A 27140-nucleotide genomic window follows, 5' to 3' on the forward strand; every position below is an offset into this window, starting at 1 on the left:
TGCTGTACTTCAGAGATGCAATTCGGCAATACATATAACAGACCTTTGTTTTTGCTGATCATTTAAAGGAGGAAAGAAAGAAACATGCATTGTTTCTGAGGCTTTGACACACTGAAAGACCAAGAAGAATACAACTAGGCCTTCTTCTAGTGAAGAAAAAGATTGTTACGGAGGGAGGAGAAAATTAAATCAGAGTTCTCCCGTTTAGAAGTGTTGTTAGTCTTGGACAGAATTTCCCATCCCTTTCTTTTTTTTTTTTTTCCCTGCTGCAGCTGCAATACAAAATACTCTACAGTATATGCACAGCAGCTACCCCAAGAAGAACAAAAAAATGCCAACCTGAAATAGCCAACCCAATCAAAGTTTTATGGACTAAAGAAACACTGGCAGCATAATTTATTTTAATGGACATATTAAGCTTTCACCATCTGCTCTGCCCCTAATTATGAATGCCAAAAGAACATATTTCACAGTTAAATCAGTAAGAAGACATTATTCATGCACTTATATGTTACTTCTACACTGACACTTCTGCAGTGTTCTCATACTGCCTACGCAATTCAGAGCAAGCTGCTCACATCTGAAATTGAACTCCTTGGTAAAAAGCATTTTTCAATAACTGTTTCAGTGGGAGAGTATCTAATGTAAAATGTATTTTTAAAGAAAAATAAAGGGGAGAATGAAAGCCTTCTTGGAGGCATATATTTGTATGCCATATAAATCCCAAATAAAATGTATATTTTATATACATTTTTCTAATTTTTCATACAGTTGTTATAATTAAAACTAAGCACAATTACTCAGGTGCTTGATGTTTTACAAAAATTATGCTTTTAAGAATTGATTTTTTCTTTTTTGGTCATAGGGTGAACAAAATTTTTGAATGATTTCATAGCTTCTTAAATAAGATTTATTTTCTGTTAATTAACAAAAATATCTACCAGATATTTTCACTCATATCTCTAATCCTGTATTGAATGTATTCTGTATTAATATAAAATTTCAGGGAAAATTTAAAGACAGATACAATACAATGGAAAATCAATTTGCGTGAAGTACTCTTAAACACTTTGCTAAACAAAAGTGTTCAGACTGGGGCCTCTAACTTGCAGTGGAGGAATAAAGTCGGTGATGGATTAAGATCTAGACCCTTGAATTGGTTCCAGTACATAAAGGGGCTACAGAAAAGATGGGGAGGGATGCTTGATCAGGGAGTGTAGAAATAGGGCGATGGGTAATGGTTTTAAACAGAAAGAGGGAAGACGTAGATTAGATATTAGGAAGAAATTCTTTCCTGTGTGGGTGGTGAGACACTGGCCCAGGTTGCCCAGAAAAGCTGCGGGTGCCCCATCCCTGGAGATGTTCAAGGCCAGGCTGGACGGGGCTTTGAGCGACCTGGTCTGGTGAGGTTTTTTTATACAACCATCTAGAGACTGACCCTGTACTAGCTGACACAAACTAATTTTTTGTAACAGCATAGAGTTTATAGGACAAAATAATCAAAAGGCGTAGATTATAATCTATTGCTAAGAGATCAGGAGAAATCAAAGGGATTGCCAGCATCCTGGAGAATTTTCTAAATGAAAGGAGCAAGGTGATGCCAGGAATTGGATTCTTTCCTATGAAATCAGAAAGAGAACAGAAATCCTTTGTCATTCTAACCTGGGGAAAAATTCTTTCCTTACCCACACAGGCATACAAATAAAATACAGCAATACTCTGTAAAAAAATCAGCTTGACAGAAAGTGTCAGGAAATGTCCTTAAAAATAATTTGGATTTGAAATAAACATAACCTATTTGTTTCTGCAAATGGCTAGAATTTTGTTTGCAGACAATCTGACGTGACATCCTAACCTACTTAAGTTCAGAAGGACTTTCATTCTAGACTTCTATTTTGCAGACTGATTTTTTTTTTTACTTGTAGAAAACTAGTCTTTGAATTTGTTGAATATATTTTTTTCTTTTTGCTGAAACACAAACTGTTCTGATATTGAAACTTTATATTCCTTATCTGTTGACAATGAACATATGCCCACTGTCCAAAAAAAAAGAAAGGATAATGCATTCATTTTTTAATTTCATGTGTGTTTATGCATGAACATACGTGTATGGGACTGTGTCTCTGTGGGCATACAGGAACCTATCCAAAAGGACTACTCTGTATGTGAGTACATCTGACTGGAAAAAGTATGACGGAAAAGGAACCCAGTGTCAATTGGAGGCAAGGGAATAGTATTCCCCAGTATCAACCAGGGCTGAATTAGGACTCAAATAAATATTAGCTGAACCAACGCACATACAACCTCTTCCTTTCTTCCTGTCACATCCCACTCTTCAGGCTACTTTGTTTAGGAGAAATTATGAGCCATCTCTTACAGCTCCCCATAATTTTACACACAAAAATACAAACATTTTCAGTGGAGAAAACTCTCTCACAATGAGTACATTGGACACAGAATTCTAGGTTACTCTGAATTTTGGCTCAGTATAGGCTCCTACCTTTTGGTATATAATTTTGGAGTTTATGTGAAACTAAGCCTTATGAAAAGCTTGTTCTGTGTGCTCCTCAGAGATTGTTTGAAACATTTCTTTTTTTCCTCCCATCCTCCCATCCCATTCCCCCCAGTAATTTAAACAGCTAACCAGTACCTGTAGCCCTATAAGTCTTAAAACATTACATATTTTTTTGTACAGATGTGGACAGAAACATCTGGTCACAGAGACTGTGGATTGCTTGCCATCAGTTTTCTCTTCTTTGTATTCCTGTTGGATATTTTAATTTTAACTGAGGACAGAAGATTTAAACATAAAGTGGAAGTTAAGAAATTTAGAAGCAGTAGAAATTACTTGTCTATTCTAACTGTCCCTAGGTAAAACCCTTCAATTTTCTTACAGCACCATTTAAAATATCCTGGTTTATTTTTTATATATAAAACAGTTATATTTTTTCCTTAGAGTCACTAGGTATTAACTACATTAAATTCTATGCATCTTATTTTAAAAAGGAAAAAGGACCTTGGTAGACAAGAATTGAGTAAGAAATTTAAAGGTTAAATTTTGTGCACAATCTAAGTTTTGATGTAGAGACTATATGTGACTGTTTGTATATGTGAGTACATGTAGAAATATGTTCTTGTATCATTGAGATAAAATGATATGAACACTGAGAAATGGAATTAGCTTTTCTAAAGTATCTTGCATATTTATGCTGGCAATTATGAAACTGCTTAGATGAGACCTGTAATACACAAGCTTGAGGAAAATACATCTTTAAGTATCTCCAAATCCAGTACATCTATGAAGCAAAATCCCTTCTAAGATGGGACCATACTTGGAGCGTCTTTGATTTACCACTTTTCGTTGTCCTCAGTAATCTGGAGCTCCTTAATTCTCTTGGAGACACTATGCAGTATTCTTTTTTATACAGGCTCTTTTAATTACAGCAGTCACCAGGAAAAAAAAGTACTCTGTCAGTCTGCTATGTTAGCAGGTCAATTTGCTGGTCACATAATATTAAACTGACTGTTGTTCAAACATAACCTAATTTACCTTGTGTGCTTTTGTTCCCTGTCTCAGTTCATAATGTTGTAGGTGTCTGATGCAGATTGTTAGCAAAGATCAAAATTAAATGTTATTAGAAGGAGACAGTTTATGCTTTCATTGTCTTGAAATAACTAGTAAGTACAGATTTTTCCTTGGTGTGTTTTTGTATTGATTTTCTGAAGTCAATGATACTGCCTTCTGTCATGACACTTAAAGATATGGCTGAAATTTCCAGGCAGAAGGTCATCTGGAGATGCTGTATGTTTGCTGCTCTTTAGGTTATTCAAGACAGCAGATACTAAAGCATCTGTGCAGTCATTCTAAGCTGGCATTGCTTGTGTTCGTCTGAGACAGCATTGATTACAGTAGCATGTTGTCTGCTTTGCTGTGTCAGCATGAAAAAACTCTTTTGATGTGGAAAAAATAGAAGTAGAAAGCATTCAGTGTGTGCTTAGCACCACTTGTGACTGTAACATTTAAAGTGATACCATGGCAGCCTATAAATACAAAAAATATTTTTCCCTTTTCTCCTCAAAAGAGTATTTCCTCAGTAGGACTATATAACATTTCCGCAATAAATAGAATAAAGGAGCAGCTTTGATTTAGGTTTTGGGGTTTTTTTGTACCAAGATTCTCATTTAACCTGTTCTTGATTGTTAGCATGCATTTTTCGTTAGTTTGTATTAAGTAGCCCCATAGCTGCAAGTTCATGAGCTAGGGGAAAACAAGCCCTTTCTCCTACCTCCTACAATAGGAACATGCCTCTCCAATTCTTTTCTTCTTGCACGTGTTGTTTTCAAGTAGCCCCTGCAAATAATGACAATTAAAAAAATGGAAAATGAAGTGCTACTCTCAGAGATACTTGTGGCTGCCAGCCAATCTGAGCAATACCAAGGACCATGACTACAGCTGGTTAAAACTGCCCAGGAAGAATGTCAGAACCAAACTCTCTTAGAGCACACATTGATCGGTAAAGTGCCTCCTTTCCTAGTTGTCCGTGTTGCCTCCTGCTTGGCATTACAGCAATAAGACTCAATTAAACCACGTACTAGCTATAAGTAATAACAAAGCTTTTAAAGATATTATGCATGTATTCTGCATCAGCTTAAAAAAATTGTCTTTGCTATTTATATGTATGAATTAAAGGAAATAAGAGATAAAAGCAGTTTGGTTTTTTTTCTAATTAAAACTGAAGGAAAATTCTATTTCCTTTGATTTATTTGTAGATAGCATTCAAATTAAAAGTGTTTATATTTGTATCAGTAAAATAAATTAAGGACATCCTAACTAAATATTTAAACTGAGTTAATGCAGAGGCATAGTACATTATCCTCAACATTTAAGAAGCTGGAAATGCATTTGAGAATGCATGTCAATATTCAGGGAGGGTTCGGAAGGAAAATAATCAGGACTTCTTTTAAACGCATAGCTTGCAGACGAAGTATAGATCATCTTTTTTAGTTGATGTATTTTAGATACATATTGTTTCAAAGTACTGCCATATGCAGGTAGGTTTATATTATTTTAATATTGATGACAGTATTTACTGTTCATTGGGGACTAACATGTATCAGAATTGTTTACTGGACAATAAGCTCATTTAACTCTCCCTGCCCCATCCTCACACTCCTTGCCAAGAAGAAAAGGTCCCCCAAACTCTATGGTTTCCACATTGCTTGGCAAATGGGGAAAAAGAATCAGTATGAATTTCCTTCCACTTGCTCTTGGAATGATTACACCTATGAGATATGTTAGGCAATTCGATAACTAGGCCTTGCTGTCATTCATGAAGTTTAATTTGCTCCCCCGACCAACTCTTACTTGCTCCCCAAAATATGTACAATCTGGGTATGGATTCTCACTCTGTTGATTTATTACAAATAATTGTTCCCTTTTATTGCCTTGAATAATCATATTATTTAAAACTGATCAAATGAAAGAGAAATACTGTGATTTCTAGTTTTTGGCTTTTTTTTTTCAGTATTGAGCATTTTAGTGTGATTTTTTTACTGTACTTAGCAAGGTAGATGAGAAATTCTGCCCTTTTGTTCATAAAAAAATAGTGAAACGGCTTAGGAAGTCTACTGGAATGTGATGGATCTTATTTAATTTTTTATTTGTGTTATGTTGGATGATCAGCTTCATAGAATTGTGCAAGACATCTGATTATCACACAGTATTCTGTGTTGTTCTTTCAATTTGGGCTCCTAACACACAAATTAAAACATTGTATGTGAACAACAATCTATTCAATATACATGCACGTTAATTTCTGACAATTTTCTGACTGTATTGCAGATAACCTAAGCAAAGAGGTGCAGAAGTGGCCTAGTATAGCTCACAAACCCTGTGCTGTGGGTGTGAGCAGAATGCTTATGCTCGAGCTGCTCCTAAAGATGTATCCTGAATGTCTCCAGCTTAGTGCATCATAGGCTTGCACTCATGCAGAGACCGTGACTATTAAAATGGGACAAGTAGGATTTAGATAATACAGATTGAGAAACAAAATTAAATTGGAAGTGCATTTTTCTCACCAGCCCTTTCAGTGGTAATTCAAGGAGGGTCACAGTAGTAGTGTCCAAGTACATGGAAATTTGCTTCTGTGGCTAAAATATTAAAGTGGAATTTCAGTTGAATCTTAAATAAATATTTCTGATTTTATTTTTATTTCTGATTTCTTTTTAGTTATGTTTTTTTTAGATGCATGTGTGAATTTCATTCAGCAGTACATGCTCAGAGTGCTTCCATATGTTTTATTTAGCTAGTGAAATTCCAGTCTTTCTTCAGCAGAGTGTAGGGGAATGTTTATGACTGAGCAGGACTGACATTTTGAGCTAGATTACCACTGAAAGAAGGTAGAGAAAAAAAATAGCATACTTGGATACATGTTTGGAAGATCTTTGGAAAACATTAAAAGGAAAGAAGCCTGATAGCTAATTAAAAATAATAAAATCAGCTTGAAGTAATGGAGTTGATTCTTATTTCCCTCTGCCAACTTCGTAGTTTTGAACATATAGCTGCCTTTTTTTTTTCCTCCCAGTCATATTCTCTTCCTAGCAACTACTGAAAGGCCAAGCAGAAATTGCATACGCATTGGAAATAATGAAATTGAAAAGACCCAAATCTGCAAAGATAAACTAAACACACTGGAGAAATAATTTTTGCTAATCCTTTTTAGTTGCAATATTCTTACAGGGTGTAATAGCCATAGATTTTTTTTTTTTAAATCAAAATCCTTCTAAATAACATGACAAAAAAAATTAAAGACAGCTGTTTTGTGAAAGCTGAGTTGTAACATTTCTTTCAGGCATTCCTATCTCTCATCAACAGACAGTATACCCTGAACACATAGGCTGCTTTGCCCCTTAAGATAAATGAATTAGTAAACACGTTTTCTAAGTGAGTCAGGAGCAAATTTTATCCATTGGAACAATATTCTATAAATTCATAGATGCATTATAGATGAATGGTTTTGATCCCTAAACTAAACATCCAGGCACAAGATAGTCAAGATGTGCAACAGCTATGATTTACTTTGAGCCAACGAATCTCATTATCTTTGTGTTACCAAATGTTAAATCTTTGGCTCAAGGCCTGTTTTGAACAGCATGCACAGCTTAATCATGTGAAAAGAAAAAAAGATGGTCCTTACTTTGTAGAATTATATTTTGAGGCAGAGACATAACTTTAGCAGGCCAACTGTTGAAATTCTAAGAAACCTACAGAAGAGGAAGATTAGTTTGATAAAATAAAATGTGGAAATCTGAAATTTAAAAACAGCTAGTCCATAACACATATTACCAACACACTACTCTTAAGCAAGAAAGATAGGGTATAGTATTCATAATCCTAGCACTCACTGAGTTCGGTTATTTTGCAGCGAGACCCACTTGTATGGCTCGATAATGAATTTGACAACGACAGGAATGGAATGAAGGATGGGAGAAGTTTAAAAATATGCTAGTAAAAGAATAAAATAAATGTGAGTGCTACATTTATATTTTATCTTTACAATGTGGAAGAAACATATTCCCCTTTTCAAAGTCACTAATTCAGAGAAGAAAATGTGAATATGAGAAAGGATTTGCACTCAGATTGTTTAGTTCCATGTCTCATCTATTGATGGAATGGAATTACAGAGCTTTTGGAACGCTCTTGGTGCAGCAGCCTGGAGACTGAAATGCTCTAGACATCCACAACATAGATTTTGTACAAGCACTTGAAATAAACCTTTTTTTTTTTTTTATACAGCAGTCTTTATACATGGAGATAAGTGTTTTAAGGTGTAAGATTAGCTTGCCATACAATGACCAGTCTTTAGCTTTTCTCCAGAAACTGTCTTCAAAGGTTTCTAAGTACTCCTACATACTGATGAGATTAATGCAGATTAAACTGGGTATCTGTAAACTAGCAAACGGTACTGCTATGAAACTCTTGAAAAGTTAGTTTGTTTTTAAAAAAAGATTAGGCCTGCTTATTTTTCTGGTTATATAGTCAGTCATCATTAATAAGGAAAAGACAGTTTATCTGTAACTATGGTAGTAGATGCAGGACTTCTCCCTGAGAAGCATTTTATTTTTCCTTGGTTGAATGTTTCTTAGAGAGAAAGAAGCACTGTTTATGAAAAAGGACATGAAATCCCAAATCAGTATAAAGATCTATGTTGTGCTTTACTGAGCAATAACAAAGAATTGCTGTAGCTGACATTAACTTCTGTAGGGCTTAATACTCAGTAGCCAAATTTTACAGTACTCTGCAATTGAAACGCAAGACTGAATTCAATGTGTTTTTCATAAGGTATTAATGTTGCAGAAAGCTCGCTATTCTTACCTGTTTAAAAAAACCCACCTTTGAATTGCAGAAAAATTGCTTTCAGCAGCTTGACTCTGTAAACACGTACTATATCTCTCTTTAGAGATACCAGAATTTTGTGGAATGCTTCCTTGCTCAGAAGTGCCTCAGGTTAATAATTTTGTCATTGATTACTAGTTTTCATCCAAATAATTTGACCTCCTGATCTATGAGGTAATATTACGCAGTGACTTTGTCTGGTATGTCCTAATAACAGCGGTGATGGTTTTTATATTTGGCATTTTTGAATTTTAATGAATATTTTGAGCGATAATTAACTATCTTCTGTGGACAGAATCCTCTTTAATCTAAACCGCAGATAAGAGATGAGATTCTCTGTAGAGAATCTCTTTGATTAAGAGAGCAAATTTTAACCTAAAGGTTTGGAAAACTGATGCACATGAACTTTAATCTCATATCAATAAAAATTCAAATATATATATAAATAATTGATTTTTAAAATAGTACTAGTAAGAGTTCCTGAATTTGTGTGAGTAGAAATCAATATTTAGAAATAATACATGCCTCCACATACGTCACCTTAGCTTATCTAAAAGGGTAGGACTATCTTACAGCTATTCAATAGCAGAGTTTGCCTTAGATAACATGCTGTGCTGGCTTAGCGGAAAAATCATCAGGCCCAGTATCCCATCTCCCCGAGTGGCCAAAAGCAGATGCTTAGGGAAGAGAAGAACAGAATAAATAAGAGCTAATGGGACTTCCCCAGAACTGTCTTCCTGTTTCTATGAGTTTGGAACTCTGTTTTAATTGCTTTTTGCTTAGGACATCATTGTTTTTTTGGAGGAATGAGACAGGATTGCTGTCAAATTCTTCATTTTTAGAAGAGACTTTAAATGAGTCTCAGAAATAAGTGAGACTTCTTGTACAGAAGAAAGATGCAAGTTTATTCCGTTTTACTTAAGAGACATTTCAAGCTAGATCTTGTTCACTGAGTATGCTCTGTCTCCCGTAAGGTTAAGTCTGGTCTGCGTTTTTGGATGTTATATTTAGTTGTGTATTTTCCAACTTATTGCTTGTAATTCAATAGAAATAAGATGTTAGTGGCTACAGTGCTAATTTGGGAACCAGAAAATAATAGGACCAGATCACATACTTTGGGTACATTAGCCTGGGTCCTCAAATGGATGGTAACCGTGCATTCCTGAAATCTTATTGGCAGCTCCATACTATAAGGATATGGGTCTTACATGGTGATGAACTGCCTCCGTTCTCAGAACTAACTGATTATGTATGTACTGTGCTGTGCAAGGGCTGAAACAGCCTTTCAGGTAAGCTGTGCAATACACAGAGATACAAGGCATAGTTCTGCCCGATATACTACCTGAGGTCCGGTATCCATGCTGCCTCTTGAGAGCAATGAGGGTGGTATTTAATAAGGTGGCCTTAAAGGTGGCTCTGCTGGACCCGCAGTGACTCAGTGGAAATCAATTTAAGTACAAACGCCAAAGTATCATTTGTTTTCCCTTTATGCAGCACGTCCTAGTCTCCATAGCCATAGGGAATGGAGAGCTGACAACAGAAGGTAGCAATAATTCATTTGTCGATATCCATTTAAGTTGCGGACTTCTTAGTTTCATGTGCTCACATAGCATCTAGCACAGCAGTATGTATGTCAGGTCGTTGCATGTCTTCCATTCTAATACTAGTTTAAAACATTGTAATTGGTGCTTTGTTTTCAATAAGTATGTGTAAACCTACTGGGCTGCAAACAGTATTATTCAGAGCACATCTAAATAATTTACATTCAAAATACTTATTTAGGAAAGGTCTTATTTTCATGAGATGTATATATACCAGTTTTCTGCTGACATCTGATGGAAAAGCTGGTGGGTGTAAAGGTTTCAAGCCGTCTTGAGTATCTGCTAAAGTGATTGACAGAGTATTTATCTTCTAACCAGTTGTTATGAATTGGATAGGATTTTACTGATGTGCAATTTATGCCTTAGAGACAGAGGGAAAAATCTTTCTAATCTTCCTTTTCAAATGAGGTGATCATCCACTACAGAGTGGTGTGCCTGGAACACAACCAGCTGCGAGCTACAGATATTTTTTTCAAAGGTTGGAAATGCAAAATCTTACGACATAATGCACTGCTAACAAAACCTCTGATTATCTTCATTATCTACTATTCTTATTAAAACTTTATTTTGTAAAACGTCTCATAATTTAACATTGCAATTTGCTAATTCTGCTTAACAAAGGCAGGCTGTTTTATCTTGAAAAGAATTAACATAATAGTCTTTACCCTTATTTTATTATTTCAAAAGATTTTTTTATTTATTTACTAAATCTGCCAGCAGCACAAGTATTTGTATGAGTTTGAAAAAGACAATGTACTGCTAACAGGAGAAAAATGCAACCCAATCCTCTTATGCTAATTGAATGAGGAGGGTGTTAATGGCTTTCAGGAAGATTTTAGAAGTTTCATCACTGGGAAGAACTTCATGCAATTTCCAGACTACTCTTCTGTAGTTTCACTGCAAATAATACTCAGCAATATCCATTCTTGACTATTTCCATCAGGAAAATGGTCTGAATACAGTAAACAACAGGATTTCCTGTATCTCTTCCTTTTTTTTTTTCATGTGTGAGAATTAAACACCCAAACATGATGAATAATGTTTTAAATGAATGATGTTTTAAAGAAGATTTAATTTTTTCCTATGATAATGTTAAGTCAGTGTCCATGAAACCCTTCACAGGGCTTCAAGGTCAATAATGATAAAACCAGTCTTTTTGAAGAGTTATTATAAACTGAGAATCAGGCAGCTGTAAAATTTGCATCTAAATGGTTGGGGGTGAACTGCTAACCTGATAGTTAAACACTGAGTTACTAGAAAGTTAAGGATCTCCATTTTCTTTTACAAATGAGTCCTTTCCAATGACTGACCTCCACAGCTACCATAAATTGACAGTCTCAATATTCCAACCACCTTCCCCTCCAGCCATCTAACCATTCATCGATGGATGCTCTTGGAGTAAGGTTGAGAAGTTTGGGTTATTGTTCTTAAATGGTACATTTTGAAATGTTTTGCTAAATCTCCGGGTTTCATTTAACATGATTTATTCTGTCCTTCTGTTCCCTTCTACATTATTATTCAAATAGTATAGTTTATTTACCTCTGCCTATATCCTGAAATTAGTATTCATGAAAGGAAAGCTATGTGTTTTTGCACGAGGCTGGGGAAGTACATACATGAGAACATGTTGCAATGATTAATTAATTGCCTGTGGTAAGTATTGCCAATTTTATTGCATTAAAAATTTGAACAGATGCATCATGCCAAAAAAAATTCAAAGAATCTTTACTTGGTAAACTGTAAACTAAAGCATAAAATGCTAATCAAGTAAGTTCTGAAACAATTTCTTGTACACCATGTATTTTTAAATAAGTATCAAGTTTAAGAACTTGTGTTCCTTCTGAATGGCAAAAGGACACATAATTTTAGAATAATGGCATGCTAAAATGGTCCCATTTTTTTCCTGTGCTATTATGGTTTTCTTTGATATGACATCACTTTTTTGCATGAAGGGATGCAAATGGACTTTTCAGAGGACATGTATTTTGAAAAAGAAAGTTGATGTCAATAAAACCAAAAAAGTTAAAGGCAAATTAAAGGCATAATTCTATATTATTAAAGTTACAAATTGAGTCAGGATAAGAGTCAGCAGTAGTTGTTCAGTGAAACCACAACATTTTCTCAAAGAGTAAATGGAGTGGAGCTCAGTTGTGTTGGTAAGAGTGCTGTATTTTATTAATGTGCAGTTCACATGCACGAAGTCTGCTGTGCTTTCTTGTGTGCATGGAAACGTATATGCAACAACTAAAAGCTCTTAAGAGCCACATGTCTATTGAAGATACAAAGCGTTGCCACAGTGCTTTTAAATAGCCATAGTTTTCCAAGAGCTGTAAAGAAAAAACTGATTTCAGATACACAAATCTCAGGAATATATGTGGTTGCTGTATTTCAGTGGAACTGGATGCGACCAAATGGAACATTTTTATTATATATATTTAATGATGAAGTTGAATTAACTAACACTACCTTATAGTTATCTGATATTATTAACAGACAAATGTATTCTGTTATATAAATACTTAGAGTACTTAAGTGATAATGTTTAAATGTCAAGATCATAATTTTTGAAGAAAAGAATACAGGCACAAAGAACAACAGGGGTCACATTACTATTATGCTGAGATCTTATTAGAAATATAATTTGGTGTGGGGGCCAGTATTCTTACTGACTGGTTGGGACATTACTGTCTTGGCATTCCTCGAAAACAGACAAATATTCATTTCTCTGATGAACTCACTCGTCTTTCCATATTATTTTAAGGTTAGTCTAGCCTCATAACTTTTCTAGAGAGATTCCTAGTCTATCTCCTAGTGGGAACAGAGACCGAAGGAGATGAAGTTATAAATTTACTACTTATACCTATGTAGATATTAGTACCTATACCTATGTATAAAAGACATACACAATAAATATACAAGGAAATATAACATACATGACCTCCTAGGGAAGCCTTATTTCCATCTGAAGAAAATGGGAGGGTTAAACCGTTTGGAAACACCCAGTTTCCAAAATTAAAGGTTTCTAAGTTGTGATGAGCTAAAATTATTCTTGCATGTGTGTAAACTCTTTAGCTAACACCCATGGAGTTCTTTTATATCTATGTGATAGCAACAGAGTGTAAAGCTTGCTCTAACAGCTTTAATATAACCAATTTTCTTTCCTTTCTTATTGCATGTCAGGTTCAATAGAACCTGTTTTCACTGTAGCCAACAGTAATCTCAATTCTAGTTTGGCATGATGAGGAGTCTGGGACTCTGCAAGGGGCATCTGCGATTCCTAGGCTTCAGAGAGCAGTCAGCCTGGGTAGCCTGCACCACAACCAGAAGAAACCGTCACATATACAGCTTACATTTGTATTCTTGGGAAGCAAATCTCACGAAACCAACAGATTTTTGTTTTATATGAAGACCTTCTTTTTGCAATGTCATTTTTTTCTCTAACATGTAAATTTGGAATTTACGCATCTTGTCAAAAGTGCTAATCCCTCACCTTTGAGGAAGTCCCCAAATCCTGTCTCACCTTTCGCCTGTACCCCCACGCCGCTAGTCACTGTATAGGTTTGATGGCTTAAAAGGTTCTTCTAGGAATTTGCCATGGTGGATTAACTTTTTTCCACATTCTAGCCAAAATAAATTTCATCTGACCCTTATACAACATTTCTGACTGCACAGTACACCTTCCAGTCATTGTTCAGCCCATTTCAAAACACTGAATCGTTGTAGACACAGAGGAAGAAATCCATATATTAACAGACACTTTAGATGGAATCATTTGGTTTATTACTAAAGTGGTTAAATCTATATTAGGGGCCAAATGAATAAGTTTTCCTTTAGTGATTTTCCAGTGAAGAATCTTTTGAAAAGTATGCCAGTACGTAGAGATAAGAAGAAGGAAGTTTAGTTCAGTTGGCTGTTTGAATGTATATATATATATTTTAAAACATTTTAAGTTGACAAAAAACACTTTGTTAGACTTAAGACCTTGAATAAATTGCAATAGGTGATGTTTTTCCATGTCAGCTGTGCGAGGCCAGATTCTGCTAGTATGGATTTGTCCAGCTGCCCCTTCTGAGCTCGGTGGTTTCCCCACAGACAAATACAGCGGCCTCCAGGTTCAGTGCCTGGTGCATCTTGTTTGAATTTCAGCTGTACGGCAGCTTCCCATAGTCACGTTAGCACTGGCTGGTGTTACTCTTATAGTGATCTGTTATCATTTAGTGCTAAGTCAGTATGGAGACTGACCTTGTTATTGAGATAAACATATTACCCAGGACATTGCCAGATGAAAATAAAAAGCATACAAATTAGCAGGAGATAGAAAGATTGCCAGAGTTCTGAGTAGCCTCCACAGTCAGCAGAAAGGTACTCTACAAAGCAGTTTACAACTTTGTATAATCCATTCTAGGACAGCCTAAAAATTCTGCCAGAGCTTTTGATGGATTGCAGGTTGTCTCACAGCGGCCAGAATGTGTTTTAGTTGGATTGACATATATTCTTTATGCATCATAATGTTAATGTATGCTTTACTTTTCCCTTTTTCCTGTATTTCCTTCCCTTATTCCTATACATCCTATACTTTTCCCTTATTCCCAGTCAATTAGGAAATACTTAGGATAATCATGAGAAGATACTAAAATTTATATTTATTATTAAATAAATTTTAAAGTTGAAGCCTCTACATAGCTATCAATGGAGCATTTGTGTGCAGGTAAAACACAAGGGATACTCTTTCATTATTTAAAACTGATCTTTTGGAGCAGGGCAGCCAGAAGAATAGGCCATAAAATCTCATTGCCTTAATTTTGGAGGCTCATCTTATTCTATTGACTTAAAATATTATGCTTCTGTCCCTCCCCCAGTTTAAGGTATCTGTAATGAGGTTATCGTTTTGGTGGGATTTTTTTGTATAACAGGCATAACACTGCAAAACTGATACTAGTCCTAAAATTTTTACTCAAGCAACTACATGGATGTGGCACTACAGGTTTAATATCTCTCTTTGAGCTGTGGAATTAAACCCTAAAGAATGATTAAGGCACATCAACAATAAATGATGATTAAATATGTGATTACACATATTTTTATTACTTCAGCAGAAAATAGTTTATCTTTTTAATTATAAAAGCTACATTCAGTTGGGATATACATTCAAAAATACCATTTGTGCAATGCCATAGGATTTTGCACTGTCTTTAGCATGTCTTTTTCTCTGTTCTACTTTTAATTTCTGTTGGTGGGTTCTAATTATAGAGCACTTTTAGAATGCCACTTACAAGGTAATTATTGCATTTTAAAGGCTTATTAGATTAAACCAAAGAGAGCAAATATTATGTACCATGAAAAGAAATGCAAGAACACAGTTCAGAATGTACAATCCTTTAAAAATATGAAAAAAATCATGAAGACATCAAGAGGTTTCTGAGGTGACATCTGGTGAATAGCATGAAAGGAAGGTTGTCTGACCTATAGAAAAGTAATTGTAAAGATTTTGCTTTCATGTGAGGTAGTGAAAGGTTTCAGATATACTGAGGGATCACGTTGGTGTGGTTTAACAGGAGCAAAAGACATTCCATTGCAAATTATCTATTGTTTCTCTTTGGTTTCAGGGAGAGGAGAAGGTGTGCGTTAGATATGACTGGTCAATACATGCTATTCATTTCTTTAATATATTCATACACATTTCATATTTTACTCAGAATGCAACCTCCTTGCTGACAAATTTTTGTTACAGCAAGGTGGTAACTCAGGACAGTCTGCTCCATTTTAAAAGCATTGCCTGTGGATGTGGATTTTGGAAATCCTAGGCTGCTGAAGTATCTAGGGTACTGCAGCTGTTGTAACTTTAAGCAGAATTTCTGCAAGTCTCCAACTGAAATAATCCTAGCCTACATAAACATGCATTTATTATCTCAGAAGTTTAGTTTCTCACTGTCAGATACTAAACTAATAAAATAAGCATAATGGTGACTAATAATGGATATATAATTTTCTTTCCTGTTTGCCTGTTCAATTATTTTTTTTATCCAAATTAATATTTTTTGTGACTACCTCAGATTCACAGTAGATGCAGTTGAGTAACCAGTGAATGATAAGAAATTTTTTTTTGCCTCAGCTAGCGGTTACTCTTGAGATAACTATCGAGTCATGTATTTTAATGCCATCTATTTTTAGATGCTGCTCATTTTCACTTCCTCCACACATTTCCCTCAATTCTTTAAAAATCATTCTTTCTCTGTGCTTCCCATACAAATCTTTTGCTGTTTTCTAATTTTGTGTTTTGATTCAGTATATTAAAATAATATTTAGATAATAAACTGAAGCTCTGGAACACTAAATAGCACCAATTTTCCTCCTGGACAATCCCAGCTGTGCTTTGAACAAAGCAGAAGGCAGGTGGTATAAAATAATATGTAATCATAAAGTTATAAAACATACGTACACTGCGTGAGGGTGGGGAGTTAAGGTTAAAAGGAAGATCTTGAATCTGGACTTTTACAGGTTCCTGCTACAATCAACAAATTTAAATAACCTTTGTTGATATTTTTTAAATTGTAACTTTCTACTTTATTTTTGTGTACCGCTGGACACAGGGTCAGTGTGGTATCAACCCCAGCTGCCCTCAGCACTGCCACTGAGCCCCTGCAGTTGAGCTACCAAACTCACGGTGGTTATTGTGAGCTAGAGGCACTGGGGGAACGCAGACCATCTCTTCTCTTCAAAAGATGTGCTTGGTGGTTTTCTGGCTTGTCTATTCAGAGGGTGTAAAGTACTTTCTTTCCTCGGGACTTGAGGGAGCCCCAACCTTACATCTGCCCAGCAGGGAGATGGGAAACTGGGTTTTGGTGGAAGAGGCTAAGAAAAAAAAAAAAATATTGAAAGACATCTAACTAGTGTTGATTTCGTAAAAAAATTTTTGACAGACTGTCAATGTTTTCTAAAGGCACTCATAGAATACAGAAAGAGTCAGATTAAAATAGGGTAATTTTGAATGGAATTTCACAGGACAAAAGAAAGTGCATTTCTAAAGCCTAAGAGGTTTCTGCTTGCTGCGAACAACAGTGCTTTAAAATGAATTTTCTTATTTGAACTTTGCTGTATTTTATTTTAAATTAAGGAAAAAGATGGAAAATCTAAATAGCAAGTTGCTGTTAATTCTATCCACATTTTATGTTTGCAACTCTTATTTTTAGACCACTATCTAGAAGAGGTCAAATATGTGAGAGTAGAAATATCTTAAAATACATAGCAAAAGAGCTCATTTAAGACGTGTTGTGAGTTGGGATGAAAATTCTCCTGGAAGGAAGAAATAGAAAGGATTGTTTGGGGCATTTAACAAGAGCCAGCAGAAACTGGAAATCTCCTAAATTGTCAACAGCACTGACAAAACACTTCAGATTTATTCATACGTGCTATCTATTTATTGAAGTCTATTTTCTAAATGGCTTTTCAGCCAGGCTTTTCTGCAAAAAGTCATTTTAGTAATTTAAAATTTCTTCATGAAACGTATTGTTTATGCACGACAACTCATAGAAAGAAATGTACTCCCCATAAATTCAGTGTCCTCTCTAACTCTTTGAGTTTGCCTGCTTTTTTTTTGAAAATAGTGTCAATAGCACTCTTGAACAGTGACATGTCTGCAAGGCTGCATTGGTGTGGCTTACCTAAATACTTGTTGTATTCATAAAGAGTTTTAATAAAGTATGTAGAAAGCTTTCTGAGAGAGGATAGCTACATACACTGTAAGAGGCAGAAGCAGCATTCGCAAGATCAACTTAATGGCTGGCTTAGGCTGCCAGTACTTGATCAGACTGAACACAAATGTGAGACTTCAGTCCAGTTTTCAATCTCAAGTTTCAAATTAAAAAAAAATCAGACCTAAGCTGCTAAAAATTAATAATTTTTGTACCCAGACACTTCCTTACTTGAAAGTATTCTTTATGGTATATTTTCACAAATAGGTGAATGAAGCCATTTCATTGGTTTATAAATAACAAACCAACTCCAAGTGAGGCATCAAGTCATGGAGACTAGAGCTTAGCATTACTACATGTCTACATTTCTCAGGTGTCTTTAGTGATTCCCCACCCCCTTACAAAAAGGAATTTCTGGGGGGGGGGGGGGGGGGGGGGGGCAGGCTGAGGAAATAGGTCACCTCTAAGACTTTCAGGTTCAAACAGCACCTGGAGTCACCTATGGCCACAGTTACACAGGTGGATCAGGGTTCCTATGAGAGTAAAGATCCCATTTATACCTGCTTTCAGAAGGGTTGGCAGGTTATTCTGCACTCTGCTTCTGGAGCTCTGTATAATGAGTTCTCATGGTCTGTAGAATCAGATCTACTGAAAAATGAACACTGAGTTAATGCACCTTGGCCTTGGGGAATGACTGCAGAATCTGACATAGTCATGGCAGGCTCACGTTCTTTTATCTGCTTATTAAAAATTCTAGTTCCCAGTCTAGGATCAGTCACAATTCATCTTGGCTGACTTTGCAGATGGGAGTCTATTAAGTCTTCTGTAATGAAAGCCTACTGGGAAATACTATTAGTTTGATATTAAAATTGTTTTGAAGAAATTGAAGTTAAATTTTTTCCACTTTAACTTATCTGCTTATTGGAAAAGAGACTGGTATAATTAGTGTAAAGGCCTGCAATCATGAATTTTCTGATGCAGTCCTTTTGAAAAATACTATTATCTCAGTTACAGTTGTACTGAGTAATTTGATGAATATAGCAGTTCTAAACATATGTCTGTGTTGAAAGGATTGGGTGGGGTTTTTTGTGGGTTTTTTTTTTGTTTTTTTTTTTACAGTATTTATTGATTATGGATGTATAGGGCTAACATATGGAATAGCTTAAGTCAGCAGTGCATTGAAAACCCAGCTCAGCAGCAGAGGAGCAAGCCTGTAGGCCATATGTGCTATAATCTGGACTCACAATAAATAGTTTTGCAATGCTTGTGTTCCAGTTACATCTGAAAATTACTGATAAAGGGTAGAGAGTCATATCTTTTCAGAAGCAATTTAATAGCAGCTAGATTGTACTAGGGAAAATTGGAGGTATCGAACAATTTCAGGAAAGCAAAACTTGCATGGGAATTCTGTCAAAACCAACAAGGGGTACAGATACTTGAAGTGTGGGAGAAAGGAGACAGAAGCAGATGAAGAAACCAACCTGGGGAGGGGTAAACACAGGAAAGAGACCTTGCAAAATAAAGCGAGTGTATCTTAGGTTCACCTATAGGTTGCAAGAGCAGGGATCAAAAGATCATTCAGCTGTAGATAAGCATGCAATAGTAGATGTTTGTTGCCAAAAGAAGGTAACAACCCCCCCAACCCACAATCCCCTCAGTTCACTATGCCTGTAAATGAAAAACTCTCCAAGAGCCCATTTTTCTCCCACTAGAATGCTCTTCAGCTTGTGAATCAAGTATATATGTAAAGCAGTTCCTTAAACACAGCCACGGATATTATACTGGGTGTTTCACTTTATCACCCTGTTTACAATTGTGTACCATTTCCCATTTTTAATGCTAATTTAATTGGTCTGTCTCCATGGGAAGAAAGTAGTGACAGTATCTTTCTACACAGGTGAAAAGATGTAGCAGTGTTAAGTTCCATAAACCCTCTCTGCAGCTGTCTGGGATTAGTGCAAGGAATTCGGGAGAAAGCTAATGATGCTCTAATGAGCACTGATTACAATAAATTCCAGCTGTAAGGCAGTAGTCCTGTTTTGAGAAGCAGGAGAGATTGGTTCCCCTGTGCATACTCCTTTTTATTGCCACATAGAAAACACATGGCGCATTTCTGGAGATTTATTTCCTTTTCCTCTCAACACTGAGCTGGGGCAGGGAAACTTTAAAAAAATAAAGCAAAACATTATTGGAAGCAAAACATTTTTATTGAGAGCCCATGTAAATTGGTCCCTTAATCACTGATCTTGATAACACTGATGGAGCTTTAGTGGTGCACTGTACAACACAAATCAGCATTTGCTTGTCTCAGCAAGATAAAATTACTGAATCCTGAAGAGAGTAAAGAAGGTTACAGCACTGACCCCCCATGTTCTCAGGAACACTTCTTTTCCCCCAGTCAGAAGTTGAAAAATGCTCTTGGAGCAATACAGAAGTTTGACCTAGCTCTCCACTATCAAGGAGGGAGCTGAGATACCAGAAGTAGGAGGGAGTCTTACAGCAAGCACAGGAAATAACCCGTTGAGTCAACTGAAGCCTTTATTCATAAAGTGCCTCTGGACCCAGCAAACCATTACTCCTGTCTTCACTTCAGAGGACACTGGAGTAGTATTAGATAGAAATATAGTATTTTCTCCAGTTTCAAGAGCATTTTTAGTAACTGATACGTGAATATTAGCTATGTAACCTTGTAACACCATGTATTTCTTGAGAAAATTAAGAAAAGTACTAAACCCTGCACAGGGTGACTCAGAAGGCTTCTGCACAGTAGATTGAATAGCAGAACACATAGAAATTTGGTATCTATTGCATTTCTCAAAAACATCCAAGATCTGGTTTTGTTCTTTTAAAAACTGAATACATTGGGTTCAGTTAATTGCCACCCACATAGATAAACTAACATCTCTGTAGATGAGAAGACAGAAGAGTTTGGACCTGCAGCCATCAGGAACTAGCACCTTGCTGTGTCACATGAGACAACTTAAAAGAGGCCTAGAACAATTTGGGTTTTAAAGATTTGGGTTATGCTAAACCTAATGTAAGACTAAAGTATTTTTCTAGAAAGCCTGAGAGATATTCTGAAACAGTGGAAGAAAACTAGGCTACCTTGGCTGTTTGAATATTTGAGTTAAAATACATCTGTATGTTTCCTTGACAGAAATGTGTGCGCAGCTCCATAAAGAGCAATTCTCAGACTTGGGTTTGAAAACTCTGTTTAGTAATTCAGATGTGTCGGTACAATTGTAGAAGTTACATTTCATAGTTGAAGATTGTATAATCAGTGCACATTGAGTCTGCAATTCAAAGGCTGAGAATAATAAATTATGCCTTTTTATTTTAATGTGATCAGTACTTGGTTTCCTAAAAAGCAGTGCCTGACTGAGAAGATGGCAAAGGTAAGGAGGCCAACTAGAATCGTAATTGTTGTGCAGAGGTTGCGTTGCAACTTCAGTTTCCATAACATTAAGATCAGCCTTGTGTCTTACTGAAAAAAAATCAGGCTTATTTTACCTTCAATGGGAACATGTGCCTCAACTTCAGCGTACAGGGGTAAAGCACTCTCTTCCGTCATGGCCACAGACTGAATTCATTGAAACCCATTTCCCAGTGCCCTTCTAGCACATCAGTGCTAGACATGCTTGAGAAGAATTCCTTTCTCTATTTCTTATCACCTATGCTCTAAAAAGTGTCCAGTCTGCCACTATTTATTTGCCTTTGCGTGCCCTCCCATAGCGTATATGCTGCGCTTTCACCAGCCACTGTTGGGGGAGAGCTGCAGCTGCTGTTACCAACGCTGCCCAGCTGATAACCATTTGCTTAGAGCCCTCAGAGCCCCTCACCTGGGCAATTCCCCACAGCTGTGGGAGCTGCCACACATCAGCCATCCCTCCCTTGCCAGGCTTGTGCCCTGTCTGCCCACAGGCTTTTGGCTCTCAGAGCCCAAATGAGTAGCTTCCTGGGACATGCACTGTTGTAGAGGATCTACCATGCAGCAGATTTTCTTGCAGGTAACATCTATGAACATTCAACTACTGGAATTTATAGAAGGTTATCACTGCAGTGATACCACTTAAAGCCATTTCAGGGCCTGGATACTAAATGAAGATTTGTAGATGTGGGTGGAAAAACTCCATTACACTCAATGGCTAAAAAAAGGGTTCTCATCTCCATATGCTTTAGGAAAATCTGAGTCATGAGTTTCAGACTGTGCTTGTGCTTCTTTATCTGCAGCTACACAGTAGTGACTTGTGTGCAGGTCTACTGCATTGTAAATCTCTAAGTATTATTTAATACAGAGAACATTTCCAATGACTAGTAGACTGAGGTCAGTGCAGATGAGAGCAGTTCTTTCCCTAAGAGACACTAATTTGTTCAGTTCTTGACAAGAAATAACTGTCAGTTAAGAGGTGTATTTAGTTCTGTCTTACATTGCCATTCAAAAGTATTTTTTTTGTAGCACTCCATCTTAACTTGTTTTAGACATCTTGTATAGTGTTCTTACCAGCTCCTGATCTGATCGTGCAAGAGATCTGTCTCGCTTGTAGGCAGTTCTGTGCAGAGCATTGCAGTGTTGTGACTAGATTGCTATTTTAATCCAATGTAAAATAAATGTTGTTTATACTGCAGTTACAGTATAGGAACATCCTTAGTTAGCAGTAAGTAGAGCCAACTAAATCAGAGACAACACTAGTGGACAACTGGCTTGGTGTTCTGAGTTCCTTATAATTGACTCCAAAGTAAGAATTGATGTCTACTTTATTAGAGGGATCATAGTGGGCATACGGATCATATTGAGAAAGTCTTGTAAGTCTGCTAGTTCTTCTAATAGTGAGAAGGTGCAAGTAATCACTGGCAAAGTTTTGCCTTCTCCTCTAACTTTGTCATTTGAAACGTCACTTCAGATACACTATTTACTTCAAAGCTTTCTGTCAAGACTAATTCTGCAAGGTATCAATAAAAAAAAAAGCTTCACATGCTGTGTTCCTTTCATGTCTCCTCCTGTGACTAACATGCATCTCTGCTTTGTATCCCAGAATCTAGAATCACTGTTTCAGGGAGAGCTTAGATTTGCCACATGGTGCCCTTGCACTAATCCATAGATGCATCAGATTCCTGGATTCATCACAAACTAAGATTTGGAGTTTTCCTTGTGATAGCAGCAATTCTGCAGGGATATCTATGAGGTTTTAGGTTACAGTTACAGAATTATTTTTTTTTAAATTCATAATTAGGAATTTATAGGAAATTAATCTTTATATAGCTCTCCTCTAATCCTCTAGCTCCACACCAGTTTGTGTTACCTGTGTGTGCACGCAAGACTTGGGAAACAGGTTATGTCAAAATGATCATGTGGTTGGCTGACCTGCCTTCAGAATATATGCATATAGTAAAGCATGCAGTTGTGGGGTGCCTTTCAGAAGCCTGTATCTGAGCTCAGTTCACCCCAATTAAGTAACCGCACAGGTCAAGCTTATCATAAGCATTCAACAATGAAATACAGAGGAACATACCTATGGGAAGTACATTGTTTCCCCCATCCAAGTCACACACAACAGATCAGTTTTCAAGCCTGTCTAGAATTAGCTGTTGTCTTTATTTAGGCTATTTTTGATACAGTTCATATGATTTCTGCTTATTTATTTAGAATCCAGTGTTTAGACAAGAATATGTAATTTAAAGTAGCACAAGTATTTAGTGGGAAGAATGAATGATCTTTTATTGCAAATGTGTCTGTCTTCCTGGCATATAGATTAGGTTGTGTGAAAAATGATCTTGCAGAGGGATCTAAATAGATTGGAGCATTGGGCTATGATTAATGGGATGAAATTGAACAAGTCAAAATGCCAGATTCTGCATCTGGGATGGAGTAATGCTGGACACAAGTATAGACTGGGAGAGGAGTGCCTGGAGGGCAGCCCTGCAGAAAGGGACCTGGGGGTGCTGGTCGGCAGCAGCTCAGTACCAGCCAGCAGCACCAAAAGGGTACCCTGCATCCCGGGGGGGCAGCAAACACAGTAGAACAAACCAGCCAGTCAAGGGTGGGGATCATCCTGCTGTACTCAGCATTGGTGTGGCCTCACCTGGAGCATTGTGTGCAGTCCTGGACCCCGCTATTTAAGAGGGACGTGAAGATCCTTGAATATGTCCAGAGGAGGGCAACAACACTGGTGAAAAGGCTGGAGGGAATGTCCTGTGAGGAGCCACTGAGGACTTTGGGCTTGTCTCGTTACGAGAGAATGAGGTTGAGGGACGGCCTCATTGCTCTCTGCAACTTCCTGAGGAGGGGACACGGAGAGGGAGGCACTGAGCTCTTCTCCCTGGGATCCAGGGACAGGACACATGGGAATGGTTCAAAGCTGCACCAGGGGAGGTTTAGACTGGACATTAGGAAGCATTGCTTTACTGAGAGGGTGGTCAGACACTGAAACAGACTTCCTAGAGAGGTGGTCGATACCCCAAGTCTGGCAGTGTTTAAGAGGCATTGGACAGTGCCCTTAATGCCATGCCTTAACTTGGTCAGCCCTGAACTGATCAGGCAGCTGGACTAGATGATCCTTGTAGGTCCCTTCTAACTGCAATAGTCTATTCTAAAAACAATATTTGGTTTAACAATGGGAGATACTTAATGGCATCCAGCTAGTAAGAGCTAACAAACCAGTGAGTGATTTTATTTTTTTAAATAAATTTAATAGCAGTGCATTATCCTTTTGTGCCCTATGTGACTGCCAAGTTAATAGAATTCTTTTCCTTTAGTTTTGATAAGAGCAGGTCAGATTCTAAGTGTATGCTTTCACTACACATTAAAGAAAAACCTAAGCTGAAAATTGGAAAGAGCTCCTGTTTACTGCATAGCGATCAAAGCATGACCCCTTACTGGCAAGAAAAAGAAATTGAAAACTAATTTCAAGGTTCAGGATTAATTCTGTGTCAAATTGACAGAAGAGATCCTATGCTAGAATACATTTAGCATAAACGTAGAACCTCCTCTTTATCTGTCCCTTTCATTGTGCAAGTTATTACTTTGATTTCATGGTTCCATAATATGAGCATCTTAGAAGTTAGCTGTCTGTAAATCTGGTTTAAATATCTACAAACGCATCCTTTTTACCAAATGAATCAATCAGTTTGTTTCCCGTTAACATCACTGATGTCTACTGATGACCTTTTCCTGATTGTGTGTTTTTCCATCTTCCCTACAGTGGTTGCTTAGAAATGATTGTCATATAAGGAGTTGGCTATGGCAAACAGGAAACGTCAAAGCACTACAGCCAGCATGCTGGATCACAGAGTGAGAGCTTGCCCTACTTCATCTCACAACAGGGAGCCTGAAAATGAAGAAAGTGACCTTCCTATTGAAGATTATGCAGCAAAGGAGGCAGAACTAGCAACTGTCAGACAAGGTAGCCCTACACCCGTGGAACATGAGTGCAATGATCACAGTGGCGATGGTGACTCCAGCTCTGACTATGTGAATAACACCTCTGAGGAGGAGGACTATGATGAAGGCTTACCAGAAGAAGAAGAGGGAATCACATACTACATTAGATACTGTCCAGAGGATGACAGTTACCTGGAAGGAATGGACTGCAATGGGGAGGAGTATGCTCCCCACGAGGAACACCATGTTGAAACAGATGAATGTCAGGAAGCTGTAGAAGAATGGGCTGAAGGTAAAATTCAGCACCAAGATGAAAATGAGGTGACGGACAGGCAAGAGTGGCAGGACGGTCAAGATAATGGCGTTCAGATTTTGGAGGATGAAGTGTCATCTTTAGAGATTCAAGACCAAGAAGAAAACATACAGTATTGCCAAAGTGACGGTGGCTATCCGGACTACTACCCAGCAGAGGCTAATGGAAACTCGCAGGGAATATCACCGTATCATTCTAGAAAAGAGGATGCAGAGCTGGAAGACCAGGAAGAGGACATTGACCAGATTGTAGCAGAAATCAAAATGAGTATGAGCATGAGCAGTATAAATAGTACCACAGAAATGAGTCCAGAGCACACTGGGACTGAAAACATGGCACAGGACTATAAAGAGACTTGTTCAAAGGGAGAAGCTGTTCACAGTGCTAACAGGCATGAGGGGAGGCCAAAATCACTGAATATCCCATCTGCCTCTAAGCACAGTGGAGATGTGCCTAGAGGCTTTAAAGCAAAGTCAAGAACCCCAGAGGACAGACAGAAGTGGCCACAAGAGCAGGTATGAGCTTCTGTTTAACCAGACTCAGAGGTGTTATGCAAATGTTATCTTAGTTATTTATTCCAAACAGAATTAAGAGCAATATTTTTTTTTTTTTTACTTTTTTTGCTCTGTATTGCATTCACAGCTACATAATCACATTGTCTGTTTAGGAAAAGGTGCTGAATGTAGTCAATTCAGTTAGAAAGCCGGGAAAGAGGTTTTGCACAGGGAACAGACAATTCTAAGTAAAACAAGGTGTTCCAGATGCACGGGGCAAAACTGGTTCATTTACAGGATTTTTGTTCTGCAGTGACACACTAGATAAAACTGGGGTCAGCACTGAAATAGTTGAAGGGTTTTTTTTCCCCGTTAAGGACTGCTGTTCCATTGCCTTAGTGGGAGATTATTTTTAATTTCTTTTGTTTTTAATAGAACGTATGCCAAGGCTATATACTCCATGTGTTAAGAGCAACTGCAAGAAGTGCCTGCATATTGCTGTGTTTTTCTACTAGCTGGGCATATCTTAACCTTGGCTAGAAGGAAGAAATAAGAGATTTATACATGATAAAACTGCTTAACAGCATTGTTGGTACAAGAACAGTGTAAACATTAATTTAAACCATGCATGATCTTTTCTTGTTCTAATGTTGAGTGCCAGAAAAAAGAATCTGGGAATGAAGCTCAAGCTTTTCTAGAAGAACAGAGGTGTGAGGTTTTCTTCTTTTTTTAAGTTTCAAATGGAATGTGCTTATTTCCTCAGAGAGAGATGTGTCTAATTCTCTGCTCTCAGGTCAGTTTAAAGCTTTGACTTTGCATCTCTGAAGTTATATGCAGCTGAATATTAGTTACTCTCTGCAATGAACAGAGATCTACCTAAAAGAGGTAAAACATAACATGTATTTAGATGTTATGGTAAGGAAAAGTGAATTATTTTACCTCATCTTTAATTAAAATGCTTTATTAAACTTCAGAGGTATGTTTCCTGTTTCAGCTTTATCAAAGCTATAAATATTACGATTTTTTATAGTTAAGCGCCCCACAGTTAAACAATTTAATCTAGATGATTCCATTAGAAACAGACATTAAAATATGTCAATTCCTCTGAAAAACAGTAAAAGGAAATAAGATGTTTAAGTATATGCTGACCTTTATTATAATTATATGTTGACCTTTATTATAATTGTGAACAAAAAATCTTATGGGGATATTTTCAGATTTCCCATATCTACAGCAAGTTTCTAATATTCCTTTCTACATTCCATTTT

The 27140-nt window shown here is 36.9% G+C and overlaps 1 protein-coding gene across 5 annotated transcripts in view; it reads left to right on the plus strand.

Annotated features, from left to right (window-relative positions):
• The window catches only part of APBA2 (amyloid beta precursor protein binding family A member 2), a 107973-nt gene that overhangs the window by 37888 nt on the left and 42945 nt on the right, over positions 1-27140 (plus strand). For all 5 annotated transcript variants that reach the window (XM_063347159.1, XM_063347158.1, XM_063347162.1 and 2 more), the window contains one exon: positions 24887-25893. In XM_063347159.1, the coding sequence (XP_063203229.1) occupies positions 24925-25893 (969 nt within the window). In that variant the 5' untranslated portion in view covers positions 24887-24924. The remainder of the gene's footprint in view (positions 1-24886; positions 25894-27140) is intronic.

The sequence above is a fragment of the Chroicocephalus ridibundus genome, chromosome 9, assembly GCF_963924245.1.
Source record: "Chroicocephalus ridibundus chromosome 9, bChrRid1.1, whole genome shotgun sequence".
In the NCBI taxonomy this organism is placed as follows: Eukaryota; Metazoa; Chordata; class Aves; order Charadriiformes; family Laridae; genus Chroicocephalus; species Chroicocephalus ridibundus.